Source organism: Cydia strobilella, chromosome Z (assembly GCF_947568885.1).
Source record: "Cydia strobilella chromosome Z, ilCydStro3.1, whole genome shotgun sequence".
Lineage (NCBI taxonomy): Eukaryota > Metazoa > Arthropoda > Insecta > Lepidoptera > Tortricidae > Cydia > Cydia strobilella.
The window spans coordinates 38,668,252-38,690,424 of NC_086068.1; the positions used below are offsets into that span (position 1 = coordinate 38,668,252).

At 38.5% G+C, this 22,173-nt stretch overlaps 1 protein-coding gene and 1 long non-coding RNA gene across 6 annotated transcripts in view; one reads left to right on the forward strand and one right to left on the reverse strand.

The window, feature by feature from the left end:
• LOC134754820 (maternal protein pumilio) overlaps positions 1-22,173 on the reverse strand; it is a 528,457-nt gene that overhangs the window by 400,740 nt on the left and 105,544 nt on the right. For all 5 annotated transcript variants that reach the window (XM_063691211.1, XM_063691209.1, XM_063691208.1 and 2 more), the window contains 2 exons: positions 16,509-16,704; positions 3,604-3,784 (listed from right to left, as the gene is read on the reverse strand). In XM_063691211.1, the coding sequence (XP_063547281.1) occupies positions 3,604-3,784; positions 16,509-16,704 (377 nt within the window). The remainder of the gene's footprint in view (positions 1-3,603; positions 3,785-16,508; positions 16,705-22,173) is intronic.
• LOC134754982 (uncharacterized) lies at positions 13,775-14,392 on the forward strand. Its single transcript, XR_010128999.1, has 2 exons — positions 13,775-13,940; positions 14,157-14,392. It is a non-coding gene; the product is annotated as an uncharacterized LOC134754982 (long non-coding RNA).

Sequence of the window (22,173 nt, forward strand, 5' to 3'; positions counted from 1 at the left end):
CGGAACTCAAGTGGGTCTCTATTCTAGTATAAATAGATATTAAAACAGTTATCGATACGAAACGTCAATTCAGCATGTTTTTTTTAATATATACCGCACGACATTTGATCTCGAGTGACATGAAAAGAGGGACTTCGTTCGTTTGTCTATAATTACAAATACAAAAAAACATCCGTCTTGACGGAGAACCGAATTGCCGCCATTACTGTTGTCATTTTTTTGTTGGTTTTTTGCTGTTACGAAAGTAGAATTGTGAAAAGTTGTTTGTAATTTACATTTTAGTTGAAAATATGAGTAGTTTGTTTCTGTATTTGTTCAAATATATTTTTATTGCATTATTTTAATATATACAGGGTGTCCCTAGCCATTGGACACAGCCGAAATGTAAGTACATATGCATTAGGGTATTTAGAACCAGTATACAAAGTATCATAACAACCGGTGTTTTTGTTTTTTTTTTTTATACCACGACGGTGGTAAAAAGTTAGAAGTTTTGATCACGGTAAAAAGAAGGAAAATATCATATTTTGGACACATACACAGAAATGACAAATATAATATACTACAACTAATATTAGAAGGAAAAAATGATGGCAAGAGGGGAAGGGGAAGAAGGAGGGTCACCTGGCTTGACAACATAAAAAAATGGACGAACGTCGATAACGCAGCCATTCTGGCAGAAATGGCTAAGAACAGGAGAGAGATGGCAAAGGTGGTCGCCGACGTCCGTTAGCGCATGGCAAACAAAGAAGAAGAAGAAGGTAGCAAACAAGCATACGGCCCGCCTGATGGTAAGCAGTCACCGTAGCCTATAGACGCCTGCAACACCAGAGATATTCCATGCGCGTTGCCGACCCTTTAAAAACCTGTACACTCTTTTTTTGAAGAACCCCATACTGTAGCCCCCTCGTGAAAACCTCGGTGTAGCGGTTACGAAGAAATTAACAAATTAAGATTTTATTTACTTTGGAGCAACCTGTATGTGTTAGTAACTCCCGAGGTAATAAATAGTATGAAACCTTCTTCGACCTTTTTGATTAATTTTTTTAATTTATGACAGTAATACGATTCTGACATTTGACAAATGTCATCATTGCCGCACATTTTCGAACAAATTGTCAAAAGCACTGCCAATGATTAATACAGTTTGTTTCTTTTGTTGTCGATTATTGGAAATAACTTGTTTGAAAATTTGTTTTTTTATCTAAAAAAAAAAACTTGTTCTAATTAAAAAAATATTAACGTTAGATTCCTGCATTCCTGAGAAGTAACCCTACGTGGGATCTCAGGGTTTGTCCAATGGCTAAAGTCACCCTGTATAGTCTATAGATATTTTACAGATTCTGAACCCATCTTAGAATACTTACGATATGTGTGTAGATAAAGTAGTGTATGCAACTGTACATAATTAGGCCTTAAAACACTCGTGTGAGTCTATTATGAAACTCGCTACCGCTCGTTTCATAAAACCACACTTGTATTTTGGCCTCTCATTATGTATCAGTTGCATAAACTACTATTTCGTGTTAGGCCAAGCAATAAGAAGGTATAGAGGGTAATGCAAGGAACACAATTTTTAACTTCGTAGCTTTGTTTGGACTAGTTAGGAGATGAACATATCAAAAGTCCCCGGCCGTAACCCTGGTGCTGGGGGGTAGAGGGGGTTTGAAGGTTCAATTTTTCGGTTTTTCGATTATATCTCAAAAACTATGCGTCTGAGCGACTTGGCCACTTATACAAAATGAAAAGAGATTTAATTTGTTACAAGTTTTATTCAGTCAAGTTTTTCGATATCTTGTATATAGGTAGTTTTACAGATGCTCTTGAAGGTTTATTTAGGGCTCTCATTTTTATCTTGATTATCTACATCAGTAAAGCTGCTAGGCCGGGTTTCTTAACGTTTTCGTATAAATCGAGGGTGCTGAATTAATTTATGGTATCAACAATACACCTTTCCGAAGTAAAAACATATAAACTTTAAACAAATAACTTTTTTTTAATTCCTCTTCATGCTTAAACCGCTGAACCGATTTAGTTGAAATTCATACTTTGAAGGTGTGAAATTTGGTGTGAGGGGAATTCAGCTTCTTCGCCGAAGTTGAATTCTTGAGGTTAATACTGTTTAAATTTAGGTTTGAAGTCGTGTTTGGTATCATTATCAACTAAATCAAACATGTAGACCATCCCAAATATTATTTAAATAGGTTCAGCGGTTATTGATTACCCATACAAATTTCCACCCCACTTTTCACACCCTTAAAAGATGATTTTGGTTATAAGAACTATCCTATGTACTGTCCCGCGACTCAAACCATTTCTGTACCAAATTTCAACGAAATCGGTTCGGCGGTTTAAGCGTAAAGAGTTTTATAAAAAAATCGTTTTTTTTTTTTTTTTTACTTAGGAATGGTGTCAATGTTGATACCATAAATGAATTCAGCACCCCCGATTTATACGAAAACGATCCCAAACCCGGCCCAAGCAGCTTCACCGATGTAGATAAGATAAAAATGAGAGCCCTAAATAAACCTTGAAGAGCGGATATCTCAAAAACTATACAAGATCGAAAAACTTGACTGAATAAAACTTGTAACAAATTAAATCTCTTTTCATTTTGTATAAGTGGCCAAGTCGCTCAGACGCATAGTTTCCGAGATATAATCGAAAAACCGAAAAATGGAACCTTCAAACCCCCCTCTCCCCCCCAGCACCAGGGTTACGGCCGGGGACTTTTGATATGTTCATCTCCTAACTAGTCCAAACAAACCTACACAGTTAAAAATTGTGTTCCTTGCATTTCCCTCTATACCTTTTTTTGGGCATTTATTTCCTGGCCTATGTATGATTATTTTTGTCCAGCACTGTAATATTGACAAACGACAATGTCCGATACAGTTACAAATATTAACAAAGTGCGGCCACGAATTAATAACCTAGTGGATATGAAATGACAGCTTTTAAGTATGAAAACCAGTGTCGGCTAACTCACACATTCATAGTTAAGTACAACACGGCATACATTCATAGCAGCTTTCAATTCCAATAGGGTTTTACCGGTTGACATTTTTAAAATTAATATCAACTGTAGGTAACGTATACCACAGCCTAAAATATAATGTCAAAGTTATGACGCCATACCCTGCTCTATAAATATTTCACAATAGCTCGACTAACATTAATCTAATACAGCTACTCAACACTGGATGGCGCTGTAATAAACTTTTAAAATCACTTACTTAATATACGCGTCAAGGGCTAAAGAAACCAAACCGGTATAAGTAAGCTCTCCGATTACGCATATTTTTTTACGGAGCTTACGGTCACGTTACACTGGTGCGTCTGAGACATCTACACGCCTACTAGTCCAGCTGTTGAGAACTCTTTGACACACCACACACCAGTGACGACAGTGACTGATCTGCTGGTAATAGTCTGTGCATAAAGTGAGTCGGCCACGACAATATGTAGAATACACGGGAACGCCCACTTGCCATCTCCATCCTACTCCGTGAGCGCGGCCCACTTCAACTTCGTTAACTACGATGTGGCCCTTGGCTGCTAAAAGGTTGCCGACCACTAAATTCTAATAAATGATATTCAAACCTGCGGGTGGGACAGATGTGGTAAATGGTGTAATTGTGCTGGTGCGGGAGCCGGCATTGCGTGCGGAGGCAGCAGCGGGAATGCGGCGGCGTCTCCATTGCGGATGGCGCCACCAACAACCCCGCCTGTTCCACCGCCTTCTTCCTCAGCAGGAGATGGTTGCCGGGAACCTGGAGTACGACTGAAACAAATATAAGAAACGTCATACTAACACAGACATCAGGACGGGACGTTTCAACTTTAATTTTTAATTTTGTTTAACCTTACTATTTTCAACGTTGGATAGTCTATGGCACTTTCGACTCAAGCATAAGAATTTTTATCTACACACATATCATAAACCCTCTATGATGCTTTCAAAATCCGTAAATATTGGCCAACATTAAGATAAACTGTTTTGTTACAGCAAATTTTTTATCTGTGGAAATGTTATTATTGCTAAATAATAACATCGATTTCGATAATATTATTTTATTCAAATTTCGAACATCTCTGAAAAACAAAGAAATTTGATTTGACCTCTATTCTAATATCAGTCGAGATGACGTTTTATTCGAAATGAAATGTCAATTGCATACAAATTTGACATATCTCGCTTGTTACTTGGTATCGAACGATATGGCAATCGACCCCCTCTCTAGTTTGTCTCTGAATAAAAAAAACTACGGATGCGTGACATGCGTGAAAAAAGTTTTCTTTGCCGCTATTTGACGTGCAGTTTATCTTTTAATTAGTTTGTTAATAAAAAATAATTTGTTTTGTTGTTTTTAAAGTGACTAGGAAAAGTTTTGTATAAAATGTGCGATAAAGATATTTCGGAGACGCCACCTCATATCCGTGAATTCCGCCAGAGAGCAACTATGCCCCAATGTCGGCTGTAATATGAGGTTAGTAAATATATCATAAAAAGTTTATATATATAGTCCTCCTCATCGGTTTCGATGACGGCGACCTCAGCAATTATGGATTACGCCTATTATGGGCTCGAATGTGGCTGGCCAGGCCGAACTTGGTCTTAAAGACTCTATTGCAGGTGCTACAATAGTTGGCCAGACGCGTTATACGTATACGCGTACGAGGGCTTCGGTCTTTCTTTACGTTGTTGGCGTATGACATCTAAGGTATTGAGGCGGTTTTCTTCAAATAATTTGATGCGGTTAAAGATGGTCGACACCGCCAAGATGACCTGTCTGTAGCAAGCTCCTCCCAACGCTCAGGATCGATGTTTAAGTTTATAATATGTGTGTAGATAAAGCAGTGTATGTAACTGTACATAATTAGGCATTAAAACACTCGTGTGATTCTATTATGAACCTCACTTAGTACTCTAAGAACAAATTAAATTATTTTCTATGAAAATATTTTTAATTTGTGGTTTTTCAAGTAGACACACTACTATTTAAACTATAAACTGAAATAAATGTCATATACGAAGGAAAAAATGACCAAAGCCTCCAGTGTCCAGAGCTGGAATCGAACCAGCGTACCCCGTTTACCGGACAGGTGCCTGAACCGCTCGGCTATCCGGTCACGGTGGCATGGGTCAAAAATTTCCAAGTATATGACACAATTCCCGAAGGCTTGTGGCGCCCCCTGGCCATCTCTAAGGTAGACCAGTATGGTTCGTCACTGGACACTGGAGGCTTTGGTCATTTTTTCCTTCGTATATGACAAATTTATTTCAGTTTAAACTCACTTAGTGTTGTTAAAAGACTAGTCTTTAAGACTTTTGAACCTTAACGACTCGCGAACCTTTAAGGCTCAAGCTTTAAAAGCTAGAGCGTTAAAGGTTTGCTCACAAAGCGGTTTAGAACCTTAACGACTCAAACTTTTTATGACTGTGTTTTTTTTTTTCAAAAACTTATTAAGTTGTACTTTTAGCCATATAAATAAAAAAAATATTATACTTTCGAGTAGATTATCGGAAACATTTTTCAGTAGATTTTGCGCAATTGAAGGTATGAATTTGTGGTGACATCAAAAAACAATTCCTTTTTTGCGATCACTAACATTTTGCAGTTACTAACCGACTAACTAATTATAAAAAAATAATGCGTTATTTATTAAAACCAGGAAAGCCTTTTTGTGGTTGTCCCGCGCGGCACTGTTTTTGTATGACTCAAGGATACCTCCCTAAATCTAGTTTGTCTATTGATCTACCATTACATATTAATTAACGATACAATAGTAGGTACATTACTTGGGCTTCTATTTTCAACGATAGTGGAGACAGAAACGGTATGTTTGACCGAATAACAGTTAATCTTTTCGAACGACGTATTTTGGTACAGCCACTATGACATTTGTATGGGTCCTTATTTATTGATATACAATTGAAATAAAAATGTGTTTCACTATAATACAAGTTAGCAATATGGTGTAAGAATGTTGTGTTTTATAAATACGTAAATCGGGTACAAAACGTACGAAAATGTCCCAAAAATATTATTGCCGACATTTGTATGTCAACATTTGTATGGCTACTTTGACCGTACAAATATCGAATGTGACATTAAAATGACGACACAGTGCCATACAAATATCGGAAAGGTGCCATAAAAATGTCGTCAGGGTCTTACAAATGCCACAAAAATAAACAATAGTGCCAAACAAATTTTGATACTGCTATAAAATTAATTTTTAATCTTCTTCTTCTTCTTCGTTCCCTCATGACTGAGGATCGTGACCAAGAACTATATCCCTCCATTTAACGCGATCAAGGGCTATGTGGGCTGCCCTTTGCATGTGCTACTTTTCGTGGCTGTTTAGCGTGCGGAAAGTTGGTGTTCGCGAACTAGTGCTTTTTACTTTTCCAATTTTTTTAAATCTATACTTGTTCCAATTCATGACTACTTATTGATGAGTGTTTATATTAGTTTCCTTTAACCGTCGTAATCAACATAAAAACCTACTGGTAATGTAAGAATACGAAAAATATGCATATTTCATATATTATTACTTACCTCTTCATCATTATAAGTATTATAACACGTTTATTTTTTAATGTTGAAAAACCGTTCTTAATAAGTTGTCTGAATGGAACGGAACGTCCGTCAAAGAAGAGGCGTATTATCTTACTGCAAGAATGTTTTAAGTTTCCAAAGGCAACATTCGATATTGTTTTTATAAATATACGATACACAAATAATCGTAAATAACGATATTTAGGTAATAATAGTACAATGTTTTAATATTTATAATTGTTTCTGTCTTATAGAACAAGCATTTGAAAAAAAAAAACTCATTGAAGTGGGTTCAATAATAATAACAAAATCTATTCTAGTCGAATAAAAGCTAGACAAACACCTCTTCATAATGTCAATGTCGATGATGTCACAGAATTTATAATATAAAAAGTTTCGAATTCCATTCCTTAATACTTTTCTTTTCTTATTTTTTCATTCCTTAATACTTTTCTTTTCTTATTTTTTCGCAACTGTATTAAAAAACGTCGTTCGATACACGTGCGGATATGTCATTCTTCACTCGTCCCGAGTCTTGCCACTCGCCTACGGCTCGTGGCCAGATATCTCGGTACTCGTGGAGTAATGACATACTTTCCGCACTAGCATCGAAATGTACTATTACAATCGGTTCTATCGCCTATTTATTTTGTTACCTTTATTTACTGACGTTTCGTCACAGGTTTTACTGGTCGTGGACTCGTGGTCGCGGCTAACTGACGTCCCAGCAAAATGTCAAAACAGAGATTTGTGTGACTACCCGACGAAAAGTGACCCGATTGTAAATGTGATTTAATATGTGTTCAAAAAGCGAAAGTTTTAAATGACATAAAATCTCGAAAAAATACTCTATACATGTCAAACGCGCCTTACAAATAGCTGAATAGTGCCATACAAATGTCGATATTTAAACGTCCATATCTAACCAACTATAAAAAGTAGAGTAATGCCTCCTACGGTATATTTTTTGTTGTTATAAAACCCTTCCTAAAACGATGATTATAAATTATATTTTCCAAAAATAAAAAAATGCCATATAAATGTCGAAAAAACACCCTCTTCAAAAATTGACCCTTTTAAGTTATTTCGAAGTTGTTGTTATTATCTCAAAAAAAAAGTGTCTCGCATTATTAGATTTCCATTTTTATATAAAATTATAATAGCACATAATTTTGCTGACTACTTTCCCGAGAATATTCTTGAGAGCAATGAGAATTTTACTCTATTAAGTTTAAAATATTGTTACGAAACCAGGTCGCTCTACTAATATCAATAAAACACAGATACGACATTTATTTGAGCAAAAAAGAAACATTATCCCATTAATTTAGTATGTTTCCTACAATAAACGGAACAAGAAAGTGCCGAGAAAGTTCTTAACAAAGTTCTCGCGAGAACATTCCCGAGAACATGCTCGGGAATTTCCTGAGAGTGAAGAGAAAGTTGCCCTTAGAATAATTTGTTCGTTCTCAAACTGTTTTAAACATTAAAACACTTATAGAATGATACACAAACAAAAAAACGGAATTCGTACACATATTTTGTACTTTCTCGGAAATTTCCGGCCGAGAGAATGTTCTCGAGCAACATTCTCACGTTCCCGCACTTTCTCGAGAACGGCACATCAGTATCCTTACCTACATATCATTACAGAATATCATTCTTATCATTGCGAATGCTATATGTTAGTTACAGTCCCTGTATTTAATTGCATGTTTGAGAAATTGTTGCCGAGGGACGGAAAGCAAGGCATTCTCTGACGAGGTATCTAGATGCCTGGCCGAGGCTCGCCGAGGCCTGGCAAAAGGTCCGATTTAGAAAATGCCGGTTTCCACAGAGGTTATAATATATCAATCCCCATGTTCATACTCGTACAAATTACGCGGAAAATTTGGTTGTAATAAAGACCGTATGTTGGTGCCCTAGGGCCCCTAGGGTACTAATTACTTACAACATATTTTTCGAGGGTATCGACGACATTTTAAAGAACTGGCAGTGACTAGAAAATCGTCAACACAATGGGCATTATACTCCATCCCAGCCTTAGGGCAACGATGAAGGTGAAGCATAATATAAACATACAAAATACAAAACTATGTTATCTTAAATCAAAGATATTTACTTCTGAAAATATTCAAGCATTCCTAAACCAGGCCACCCGCTAAGATAAATCAGGCCAATGACATTAAATCATATCAATCATTATATGTTAGTGTTGTTTCAATTTTTTTTTTCTAATTAAGTATATGCCTTGATCTCATAAGCCGACAATGTGTAAATACCCTAAGATGTAGTTCTACTAAAATTATTAGTTAAAAACTGACGAAGAGAATGTTTTTTTTTATCCAATTTATAATGTTTTAGATACATGACAATATTTTTATTATATACACCGTGTTTTTTTTATTTCCGTTAATTTCAAGGGTGCATACCCGAGCTTAAATCAAGTAACTTTCTTAAAGACACCGGTATTCTAATTAACTCCATTTCGGAGATGCTCAATATTTTTTTTTCTGATTAGGCCCCTACGAGCGTGGACACTTGCCTTAGGACTTTATTACATATTGATTAGTGTTTAGTATGAGTTCATACATTTGCTGCTAAACTTAAATACTATCTCGGACGATCGATGTTCGAAATGACATTGATATGTCACAGTATTCAATTGTTTGGTTGAGTGAAATGTAATGTCCATGTTACAACAACGCTATATGCAACATTTAATTACTTTTTATAAAAATAAAAATAAACAAAAAACATCAATTTTTTTAAATTAACTATGCCATTTAGTTTTCTTAAACGTACTTAACCCCGAAGTTAACGGAATTCAATAAAAACACGATGTATAAGCAATTATAGCTTCAATTTTAAGTAAAAAATGCATTTAGAATTTTATTTTCTCTAAAGTTATGAAAAAAGAGTTATGAAAGTGGTATCACTTTTCATACAAAAATTATGTCCAAAGTACTAATCTTTGAAGTAGATATGAGCGCCGATAGATATTTAGGCGGCGGGGGCGTATCGGCGGCGTGGCCTTGAAAAACGGTTTTTCAAGGGAACAAAAATCAAACCCAAATTTTGCTAAAAAAAACGTGTTTTTTGCCTCAAACTCTAAGGAATTAGACGATTTTTGTTACATCAAGTAAAATACTCTAGAGTGCGTGACCGCTGAAGCCCTCCCCCCGCCGACGGGAAGCCACCCCGCATGTCGACATTGTGGATGTAGGATCCTACATCCATAATTAAGTCAGGTTGCGAGCCCTGAAATGCTTAAAAGTCGCGCCTTCCAGAAGACCGGAAGCATTCCAGCATTTCCAGCAAGTCGCGCCTTCGCTTTTAAGCGAACGCCAAAGGTCGAGTAGCAGGTGAGCCGAGATCTCATTGGTTCCAAGCTCCAAGCCAATTCCAAGCTCTCCCCTCCTCCAGCTCGGTCTTTGGCCTTGAATGGAAGTGCCGTATGCGGAGCTCGGCCTTTGGTGTCACTTTAACTTAGTCATTGTTCCAATCCTAAACATAGATGTTTCCCACCTCGACCTTTGGCTTTGCACGGAAGAGCTCCGCCATTGCACGATCCGGGACTTATGCAGAGCTCGTCTTAGCCACAGGTTTTTGTCCCAGATCAGCTCCACTGAAGCTCGGCCTTTAAGTCCCTTGGGCCCGAAGAAAACTTTAATCATATTCATAGCCTTCAGCCTCGCTTAGACATGACCAGTGCTTTAAGCTCTGCTCTTCTGCAATTCAGCCTTCAGGCTCACAGCAGTGGCGGATTAGCCACGTGTCAAAAGTAGCAAATGCCACGTGCCCCGCGCGTTTAGGGGCCCCGCGCACCTAAGCATTGTCGCCGTCAAAAACCCAAGTTTCACTTCGTCCGACAAAATTAAAATAATCCATTTGCCCCCATGATAGAATTTGCTACAGGCCCCGCGCTGGCTTAATCCGGCACTGCCTCACAGGGCAGCACACCGCAATTAAAATAGGCCGCCCAAACCACCTCAGCCGATTTTCTTGGAGCTTATCGGCTACGTCTCTCACTCCGAGGCTAACACTGATGTGTTCGTTTCGAACCCTATCAATCCTGGAGACGCCTGACATCCACCTCAGCATCTTCATTTCTGCCACATGGATGGCTTGGATATGTCGCTGGGTCACTGGCCATATTTCGCTGCTATAAGTGACGACCGGGTTGAATGTTGGTCTCCAGTGAACCGGAATCGTGCACTATGCACCCGAGATATTTGTATTGGTTGCATTTCTGTACTTCCTGTCCGTCAACCAATATTGGTTCGGAGTCTGATACGGGGACATTGCACTCTATGAACTGCGTTTTTTGAACACTCAACACAAGACCGCCCCTCTGCAGCTGATGCTTCCACGAGAGTAATAAACTTTGTAGGTCTTCTCGGCTCTCGGTACATACTGCCACGCCATCCGCATATATAAATATCCACCGTGCTGCATTTTGAGCTTCTCGGGGGAGCCTCACCCCTAGAGAACGCGTCCCCAGGTGGCGGATAGGGGAACGTCCGTTAGCATAGAAATGCTCTGGACAGGAGTGAAATAAAATAGCTCCCGCGGACCAACAGGCCGGAGAAGGAAACTCCGATACAAAACTCCTCCAGGGAGCTGCTGCGACATCTTCGGAGTTAAGGTCACTGGAGTGCTGTGTGTTTGGGCTGGAGCACACAGAAGGGATGGCGGCGGAGGAGCCCAGTAGGGCCAACGACGGCGCCCACATCTTGTGAAGATGAAGGCCTTGGCGTCAGGTGGCAACCGGCCGTAAAAAAGTTTTAGCCAATCACACATTCTCCTTGTACAATGACAGCACAACTAAAAGATAAAACGGTAAATGCTAGGGCGTCCCCCGTAAGCGACGTTGGAAGAGGAAATGCGATCTATGCAACATTATGCTCAACAAGTGCTAGGGCGTCCCCCAGAAGCGACGGTATAGACAAGAACAAACGTTCGCAGCCTAGCATGAATAAACTAAGATTAGGAACATGGAATCTGGGTACCATGACCGGACGCAGTGCAGAACTTAGCTATATTCTCAATAAAAGAAACATCAGCGCTTGTTGCATCCAAGAAACTAAGTGGAAAGGTTCAAAGTCCCGAGATATTGGACGGGGTTACCAACTCATCTACCATGGATTTGACTCAAGACGTAACGGTGTTGCTATCGCTCTAAATCAGGATTTAAAAGAGAGGATTATTAATGTGGATCGAAAGAGTGACCGGATTATAGCTGTCAAACTAGCTATGGACAAACAACCCGTCCTTAATATAATCTCAACATACGCACCTCAGGTAGGATGCTCAGCTACCGAGAAAGCCGCTTTCTGGGAAGACCTAGACGATGTCGTACTCAACATTCCATCAGATGAACTCGTGCATATAGGAGCGGATCTAAACGGTCATGTTGGGGCTCAAAGTGACCTATATAAGGCAGTCCATGGCGGATATGGATATGGGACAGTAAACCAAGAGGGGATAGACATTTTAAACTTCGCAGCAAAACACAGCTATAAAATTATCAACACACACTTTAAAAAAAAGGAAGAGCACATAATCACTTATAAAAGTGCAAGAGCAATGACACAAATAGATTATATTATAGCCAATGATTCTATGCTTAAATTGTATAAAGACTGCAAAGTCATCCCGGGAGAGTCCATAACATCACAACATCGCCTACTGGTTGCCATTCTGAAACTGCCAAAACCCATTAAGGTACGAATAGATAGGACCGAGTACATAAAGTGGAAAGAAATCCACAATAACAAAGGGCCACCCCTCATTGATAATATAAAGAACTACCTTAAAGAAGACCTAAAGGTGGACAAATCTTCTGAAGAAATGTGGCAAAACTTTGAATATTTCTGTCAAAAAGAGGCCATGCAATAGTTAGGCATATCCAAAGGTCGCCTCCGCACAAATAAAGACCCCACGTGGTGGAGTAATGACATTAAAGAAATAGTCAAGGCAAAGCGGGATGCATTCAAGACCTGGCAAACAACCAAGTCAGATGAAGACTACAAACAATATAAGGCCATGAAAACTGTAGTGAAGACCGCTGTCGCGCAAGCAAGAGCAATTTCCCGCCACAGTTTCTATGAGAAATTGGGGAATGCACCAAATGAAAATACAATATATAAAATCGCTAAACAACGCCATAGATCAACACTTGACACGAAGGCTAACAAGTATATTAGAAGTGAGAAGGGAAGCCTGCTTACATCAAATGAGGCAATCAACAACAGATGGGTGGAATATTATCAAAAACTTCTGAATGAAGAATTCCCCAGCAATGAACTTCCTCAATCGACACCTACAGAAGGCCCCCTTAACTGCATAAGCCCAGCAGAGATAAGTATCGCCTTAAAGAAGATGGACTACCACAAGGCTCTTGGTCCTGATAATATTCCAGCCGATATATGGAAATTGCTGAAAGATGATGCAATACCATGGCTCACAGTGCTATTCAACAAAATTCTATCGGAAGGCAAAATCCCGCATTCATGGCGCTCGAGTTATCTATGCCCTGTATACAAGAGCAAAGGCGATGTTTCACAGTGCAACAATTACAGAGGCATAAAACTCACTTCGCATACTCTGAAACTTTGGGAGAGAGTAATTGGAGCGCGGCTATCAAGGCTGACCATAATAACCGAAAACCAATTCGGTTTCACAGCAGGTAAAGGAACAACAGAGGCGATACAGATAATTCGAATTCTGATGGAGAAATGCCGTATCAATAAAGAAAATCTCTACATGGTATTTGTTGACCTAGAGAAGGCATTTGATAGGATCCCAAGGAAGTTGGTATGGCAGGCTCTGCGTGCTCAAAATGTCCCAGAACACTACATCGCCCTCGTTCAAGACATGTACTCAGAGGCTAAAACTCAAATCAAAAGCCCCGCAGGTGTTAGTGAGCCTTTTCTCGTCGGCGTAGGAGTCCACCAAGGTTCCACTCTGAGTCCTTTGATATTTAATGTTACCATGGATTATATCACCAAAGGCCTACAATGTGAAATGCCATGGTGTATGTTATATGCGGACGATATCATCCTCATCGCTAAGAAGGCAAGAGATTTGCAGGAGACCTTCAACAGATGGGTGAATGAGCTCGAACGACACGGTCTCAGAGTCAGTCGCACAAAAACAGAGTACATGGAATGCGACTTCGGTAGTGAAGAAGAAACATCTTGCAATATCTCAATTGATAACACAACATTACCTCGAGTCACACATTTTAAGTACCTTGGTTCTATGCTTACGACTGATGCTCGCGTGGACGCAGATGTCAGTCACAGAGTTAACACCGCCTGGATGAAGTGGCGATCGCTAACTGGAGTACTCTGTGACACCCGTATGCCAGTGCGAACAAAGGGCAAGATCTATAAGACGGCTGTCCGACCTGCTATGATGTACGGAGCGGAGTGCTGGACAATGGCAAAAAAGCACGAACAGCAGTTGCACACAGCGGAAATGAAGATGCTGCGCTGGGCAGGCGGTGTTACCCGTCTTGATAGAATACGTAATGAGCACGTGAGACGCTCTTTCAGAGTGGCCCCTATCATGGACAAAGTAAAGGAAAGCAGGCTTAGATGGTACGGCCACATCATGAGACGAGATGACCATTTCCCAGTTAAATCCGTCCTAAATATCCCCACTAAATCCTTGGGAAGAGGAAGACCTCCCGACACATGGTGGTCCAATATCAAGCGGGAGATGAAAGCCCAGAACCTTACCCCTATGACAACCCAGGATAGAGCGTCCTGGCGCCGCCGTACAAGGAGGCCCGACCCCAGATAGAACTGGGACTAAGGGAAGGAGGAAGAAGAAGAAGAAGAAGTGCTGCATTTTGAGCACCCTCCGTGAGAGTCTATAGTACCAAGCTAAACAGGTACGGGCTTAACACCGACCCCTGATGAACTCCTTCGGTGACTGGTATTGAGCTGGTTACTCCCGCGGTGGTCCTGATCACTGACCTGGCTTCCCGGTACATGTCGGCTATTACACTGATGTATGCCTCGGGGATGTTCTCTGTCCACCATATTGTCTCACGAGGCACGCGGTCAAAAGCCTTTTCCATTTCCAGAAAGGCCATATACAGCGGTTTCTTCTTAGCCCGGTATTCTTTAGCGATGGTATTGAGAATAAACATTGGGTCAATGGTCGACATACCTGGCACAAAGCCGTACTGGTTGAAAGAGTCCATCCGTGGTCGGCTATCAATCACTCGCTCGTAACTTCATGGTATGACACATCAACTTTATGCCTCTGTAGTTGTTGCATTCATAACGATTGCCTTTGCCAAAACAAAAAAAAGATAAAGAGGTACAATGATGCTAAGCGCTAAGCCTCCACGTATCCGGCATGTGTAGGGACTACAGCATGATAAAGTTGAACAGATTTGCCAGTAATACGACGCCTTTATCGCCTAAGCACTTCCACGCCTCAATTGGAATGCCATCGTCCTAGAGCTTTTTTGTTGGCCATCTTGTTTAAAGATTTATTGACTTCCGATGGAGATAAAATCATTCCTTTATTCGGTTGCAGTGTCGGAAGACTTAAGGTGGAAAGACTTATAGTGTTCAGAAGTGCGTCGTAGTACTCGTACCAGCGCTGTATAATATCCCGATCCCGATCGCTATACAGAGTCTGTCCACTCGAGCCCTTTCGCAGTTTCGTTTTTGTGATGTCTTTAGTTGCCTGATTACGTCTCCTGGCAAGCTTATATATGATTTTCTGGCCTTCTTTACTCTCAAAGCTGTCATAAATACTTTCTTGAGCGACTACTTTCCTGGCTGCTTTCTTGAGATTTTTATATTCTTCCCTATCTTCATCCGTTTCAGTGACTTGCCATTTCTTAAAAGCTATTTTCTTCTCATCTAGAGCAGCTTGCACTGGCTGAGTCCACCACCACATTTCTTTAGGTACTCTCTTCCCCCCTGATGTTCTTCCCAGTACTTTGTTAGCCGCTCTGAGAATATTACTCCGTAGGTGCTCCCATATCATTGGCTACACCACGTTGCCTTAATGCTTAAAGCAGAGGGAACGCAGTGCCTAACAATAATTATCAAAACAATACTTTTCATTTATCATTGATATTTTTAAATTATACGGACGTAAAACACTTTTTTAATTTCCATAAGCTAATTGGAGTGGCGCTGTTAACATCCTCGACTCCACAAAATATCTAATTTGCGATTCTGAAAGTAGTTAGTAGTATCTAACAAGGTCACGCCGATGCCGCGGAAATTTCATCGGCGGCGGCGGCGCGCCGGCTCGGCGCTCATATCTACTTCGAAGCCATTTTTTTATGGAAAACTAAGTTCTTTTGTATTGTTTTTAATTTTTTTGGTTAAATTTATGCATAAAGTACCACTAACTAACTAACTAGAGTTGATTTTTGTTATATTTAATAGAAAAAAACTTTTGACATTATAGCTGCTTCATGGTTTTTACTATTATCCCTACGTTATAGTCGTACAAGAGCAATATATGATAACCGAGAACCTATTGATTTTAAGCCATAAAAATATTTTTATTTTTATGTCACGTCTCAACACCGTACTTGCTTTTTTTATAATATTAATCTCAATTATACAGAAAATTAGAGAAAAGATGTTATTTCTTTAGGAGTATAATGATTAAGGAACATGTTTAAACCGCTATATCCATAACTTCGCACTAGAACTTGGTCTTTTAAATTTTCAAACTTTAACATCGAATATCCCAAAACTGAACATTTACATGATGAACGGAACTTGATTATTTTTGCATTTGAAAGAGTATGTTTGGACTATATGCTGGTAGCAATAACTCAATACCGACAATAAGTACCCTTTTGATTGAAGATGACACATATTATTAATCAATAAGGTGAACACTACCTAGCATATTTTGTTCAACACTGACAATTAAGTTACGTGTACTCACTTGAAAGCCTTATCATCTTCTTGTCCATTATGAAGACCATTAGGTAATGGACCATGCTCGTGCAATTCGTGGAGATCTTTTTCGAAAGGTGACGCAGATTTATCCTCGGGTCTTTCTTCTAAAACCATACCCCGCAGTCCCGCAACTACGCCAGCCACTTTCTCCCCTCCTCCAACGGTTGAAACTCCACCAGCTTCTGTACAAATTAAATGTGTGCATAAGAAAGCCAGTAAAAGAGTTGTAAAAACTTTAAAATAATTGTTACATCAATAATCAATAGTTTCTGAATAATAATTACAATAAGCTAGTTAGAACTATAAGTATGACCCAATTAGAACTATAAGTATAACTGGTCCCTTCTGTTTACAAACCTCTGCCGAGGTAGTTTCGTTCGAACGCAGTGAGAGCGCCAATTGTCCGAGACGGAAATGGTGCCTTTCACCCGAGTTAAACACTCTACTTTTCATATCAAATGCGCGGAAACCAAACAAGACAAGGCAATTTTGCAAAATCAGTAATTAAAGTACCTAGACTAAAATTATACTACTACTACTAATATTATAAATGCGAAAGTGTGTCTGTCTGTCTGTCTGTTACCTCTTCACGCTAGGACAGGGTAGTTTTTATCCCAGAAATCATCCTTTCAGAGGGTGAAAAGGGAGGTGGAAATGTGTATGGGAAATCAATAAAAGCAGATTGGATAAAAAATAAGCTACCCAAATTACTAACTCCACGCACACGACGAAGTCGCGGGCAAAAGCTAGTAATAAATAACACAATCAACAACGCACAATAAATCCAATAGAACGCAATTACTTACAGAATGATAAATGTTCGACTTTGCCTCCAAAACATAACTAATATTTAAATGAAATATTTTAAATGTGAAAAGTAAACATCGTATACTTTTTTAATAGGCGTAGTGGCAGAATGACATTAACGAACCAAGAAACAAATATTGCTTACAGTTTTTTTTAGTGGCTGACTGCCATGATGCTGTGTCACAAATATATGTGAAATGGAAATTAAAAAAGAGCTACTTCCCGGCCTAGGCCTGCAACTTTGTATGAATTCATTAAAGACCTCTCGTCTGGCCGCGCCCGAGACGTGATATTTCTTAGCCTAATACATAATATCAATATTTCATTGCATGTTTGAGAAAAATATATCATGTACACTTTTTTTTACTTGCCTACTTTGGTGTCCCACTGCTGGGCAAAGGCCTCCCCGTTGTTCATGTATTTCAGCTACTCGACACTAATTATTAGTTTTATTGTTTTTAAATATCATGGATGAACCTAAAAACCATTCTATAGGCATTATCTTTCGCCAAAGTACCTATACTAACAAATTAAAAGGACACTCAATATTTTTTGTAATAAAAATTAATTGTAATAAAAATTAAATCGAAGTATACAAGAGTAAACCAATTTTGTTTGTAGATTTTTCTGGTAACCCAACGAAGTAGAATAACTATAGAAGACTGACTTGAGCTCAAAAATGACCCCACGGCTACTGTGCCGAAACGAAAACGAATCGACTGTGCCGCGCGGAATTTGACAGCTTTAGGACAGCGGCCTTCTGTGGTATAACATGTCAGCCCATATAAAATTATTAATTCAGAAAGCCACATAAAATGCCTTCTTGCGCGGTAAAATGGTGCCGCAACAAAACAATAAAACACAAGAAAAAGGATGGGATTAATTGGTTTGTGTAAGTTTAATTCCTAAACACGATAAATAATTATTTAAATTAGCAGACTGTTGAAGACTAATACGCTAAACCAAATGTCATAACTCTATACTAGTTTCATAATGACTTACGGGGGCCACTGACTATAAGACCGCCGGACGATATCGGCCTATCAGTTAGAACCACAGAACTAGGATGACAAAGAACAACTGTCAGGCTTTACGACCATAAATGAAATGCAAGTGTGTGCGTAAATTGTCTATGTGAGATCAAAACTAGTGATGTCAAGTTACAACATATTAATAATCTATCGGTGTTTGACTGCATTATCGACTACTCTTTCAATGTTTCTTATTAAAATAAAATGAATGAATTGAATCCTAAACGAAGCGAAGAATTCTATAATAGAATCCCGAGAGTAACGAGGGATTCTAAAGTAGAATCCTGAGCGTAGTGAGGGATTCAAGTGTGTTACGCCCAAGATGGAAATAATTTTGCTACCATGTGACACATACTGCTTTTCACATCACCTATTCGAAAAGGGAACTTTTCTTCCCTGCTAGGAGGGATCAAAGTGGCACTTTTCTGTTCAAGGACATTTTGTTGCCAGTATGAAATATTGACACAAAGACATATGAAATTAGTTTGCATATAATCGATTACAATTTCTTTAAAATCGATTACGTGCATACAATTTTATAACTTAAATAATATTTTGTTGTAATTGTAAACAATAATTGTAATTAGCGTATTTTAAATTAATTAATAGCATATTTAAATTAAGTAAATTAATTAATTAGCGTAATATTTACAAAAAAAACGTAAAAAACATTAGTTTAATAATTTAATTTTTATTTTGACATTCTAGGTCTCCTTAAACGCAACCTTGTGTTGGCGGCAAAGTCGTGAAAAAGTGGCTAAAATGTAAGTAAGTACCTACTGTGTTGGAAAGTGAAGTTTAAATTTACCGCTAAACATGTGCACGTTCAAAAAAGGTGTTATAACAATCGTTATTATTTTAACTCTGTTATAAAGGCTAATATCTTAATGATGTGAAAAAATAGTTAAATATATATTGTACCTATTATACCGACAAGTTATCGATACAGTCATATGAACATTTTGTCAAGCCCTAGCGTATAGTAACAGTTTAAGTTTTTACACAAAATATTCCAAATTATTGACTAATATGATAAAATACTAGCACACAACTGAAGAAAAACTTATAATTAATTGTATAAACCGGCTTTTTACACTTTTTATGCTGTTAATTTGACAAAATATCGTTAAGAAAACTTCGCTCGGAATATCATAATTACCTGTAAAATGAATGTTTGCCTGGGTTATTTCGCCGTGATACTACAATCCGGCACACTACACGACACCATCTTCACTACATTACTTTATTGTACGTTTTCTTCCTGATTTCTTATTATATTCAAAATTAAAAAATACGGCAATGCGCTCCCGGTCGAGTTTGTCAGTCATTTGTAGTCTGACTCTTTCGCACTCATGGGATGTTCATATACGTGATGGCTTCCCTTTCCCACACTTCAGCTGTCTTTATGCGTAAGCATAAATTTTAGGTCTGTGGTTAGAACAAAAATTTGACAGTTCCGAACAACTGACAGGCCGATATCGTCCGGCGAACTGATAGTCAGTGGGCCCCTTTATGCCTTTTCGATACGGGGTGGCAGAATGGGGATAGTGTTATGCAACATATCTATGACAAAGTTGAGTATTGATTTTATTTTAAAGCAACAGGCAACTCCTATTATTTGTTTTTATGTAAAATATTAAGATCGGTGCAAATTTCTTAACGGTAAACTTCCTGTTTTATTTATTCTAGTTTCCCAAAGGACCCGGAACAGAAAATTCTTTTCACATCACCTATTTTTATTTTTATTTTTATTTTATTTATTAAGGTCTACCAACAGTTATTACATCTGACATTTAATTTACGTTAAACCATAAGAAACATTCAGTGATGCATAACTAATTAGAGGTAAACACAGCATTTAAAAAAAAAGGAAACAGTAAACTTAAAGTAACAGTTAATGGCTAAATAACAACCTAACCTAACAACCTAATGAAGGTATGTATATACACATACTATTTTTTTATGTTAATATTTAATAATTTTCGGAACCTGGGCAATGAGTCAGAATGAACGTCACAGCAGTGGCCGTGCTTGTTTAACAATCTACACAGTCGTGGAATGGGTGAATTGGCGCCTAGGACGGTTTTCCTAAATGCCGGAGACAGAAGGTCTATTTTTTTTCTAGGATATCTATATGGCACTCTAAATCTTATTTTGCGCAAAAGTTGTGGACAATCTATGTAGTTATTTAAAAGTTTGTATAGAAATTGGAGATCTAGTAGATCTCTTCTTTTATCAAGAGTATTGATTTGGAAGTGTCGTAGTCTCTCTGAGTAAGATATGTATTTGCTAGCTAGTTGTGTGTGGCTAGATATATGCCAAAGAAATCTCTTCTGCACTCTCTCTATTCTGAGGCAATGGGTTGAAAAGTGTGGCCGCCAGACCGTGCTACAGTATTCTAAGATGTTACGAACGAAGCAGTTATAAAGAAGGATTTTAGTACTTGCTCTTCGAAATTGTTTACCAGTTCTTATGATAAAACCTAGCATTTTAGAAGCCTTCTTAATAATTGCGTCAATATGAGGTACAAAGGTCATCTTTTTGTCAAATGTAACTCCAAGGTCTTTGATGTGATCAACTTCGCTAAGGTACTCCCCAGCGATGTTGTAGGACGAGTTTATACAGTTCAAGTTTCTTGTAAATTTTATATGTAAACATTTTTTGATGTTTAACTGCATGGCGTTCTCAGCGCACCATTGATTTACTCTATTTAGGTCGCTTTGCAATAATTCCACATCAACAGGTGTAGTAATTCGTCTTGCGAACTTTAAATCGTCGGCGTATAGAAACGGGCAGGAATACACAAAACAGTTTTGAATATCATTAATAAATATATTAAATAAGATAGGACCAACGTGAGATCCCTGCGGAACTCCGGTATGGATGTCTTGCACTTCAGAACGATGTCCGTTGACTACGACAAAGAAAGCTCTTTTATCTAAATACGAATTTAGCCACGAGAGAAGAGATCCTGAGTATCCTAATGAAACAAGTTTGCGATAAAGTATATAGAATGAGAGACGCGATCAAAGGCCTTGCTAAAATCCGTGTATATTACATCTATTTGCGTATGATCATCGATACCCTCAATGACATATTCGGTAAAAGACATTAGATTAGTACATGTGGACCTAGCTCTGGTAAACCCGTGCTGGTGATCAGTTATAACTTGCCTAAAGTGTAACTCGATGAATGGACATACCAGAGACTCAAACACTTTTGCAAAAGTAGATAGGATCGAAATTGGACGGTAGTTGGAAACTTGTGTGTTATCATCGGATTTATGAATTGGAACAACTTTGGCAAGTTTCCACTCTGTCGGAAATTGGCCAGAATTTAAAGAGTTGTTATAAATAATCTGCAATGGCCTAACCAAGCCAGACGCGCATTTGACAATAAAGAGTGGGGGTATTCCATCCGGACCAGATCCTTTATGAATGTCCAAAGTCTTTAACTTTTTAAGTAAGGAATCGCAGTCAATAAATACGGATCCCAAAAATTGACCAGGATTCGTGTCAATTACTTCACACGGTACATCTTCAGTCTGACTATAAACTGACGAAAACTGCGCTGCAAATAAATTACATATCTGTGGTCCGTTAGATGCAACAGTGATTCCATTTGTCATCGAAGCCGGATATGTCCCTGAGGCACTACGTCTATTTTTTACAAAAGACCAAAAATATTTAGAGTTAATCTGTAATTGTTTTTCAAGCTTTTCAATATATGAATTATAACAGTGCACTATCAATTTGTCACTTCTTTTCTTTAGTATGCTGAGGGATATTTCATCTAAATTCTATTCGAAAAGGG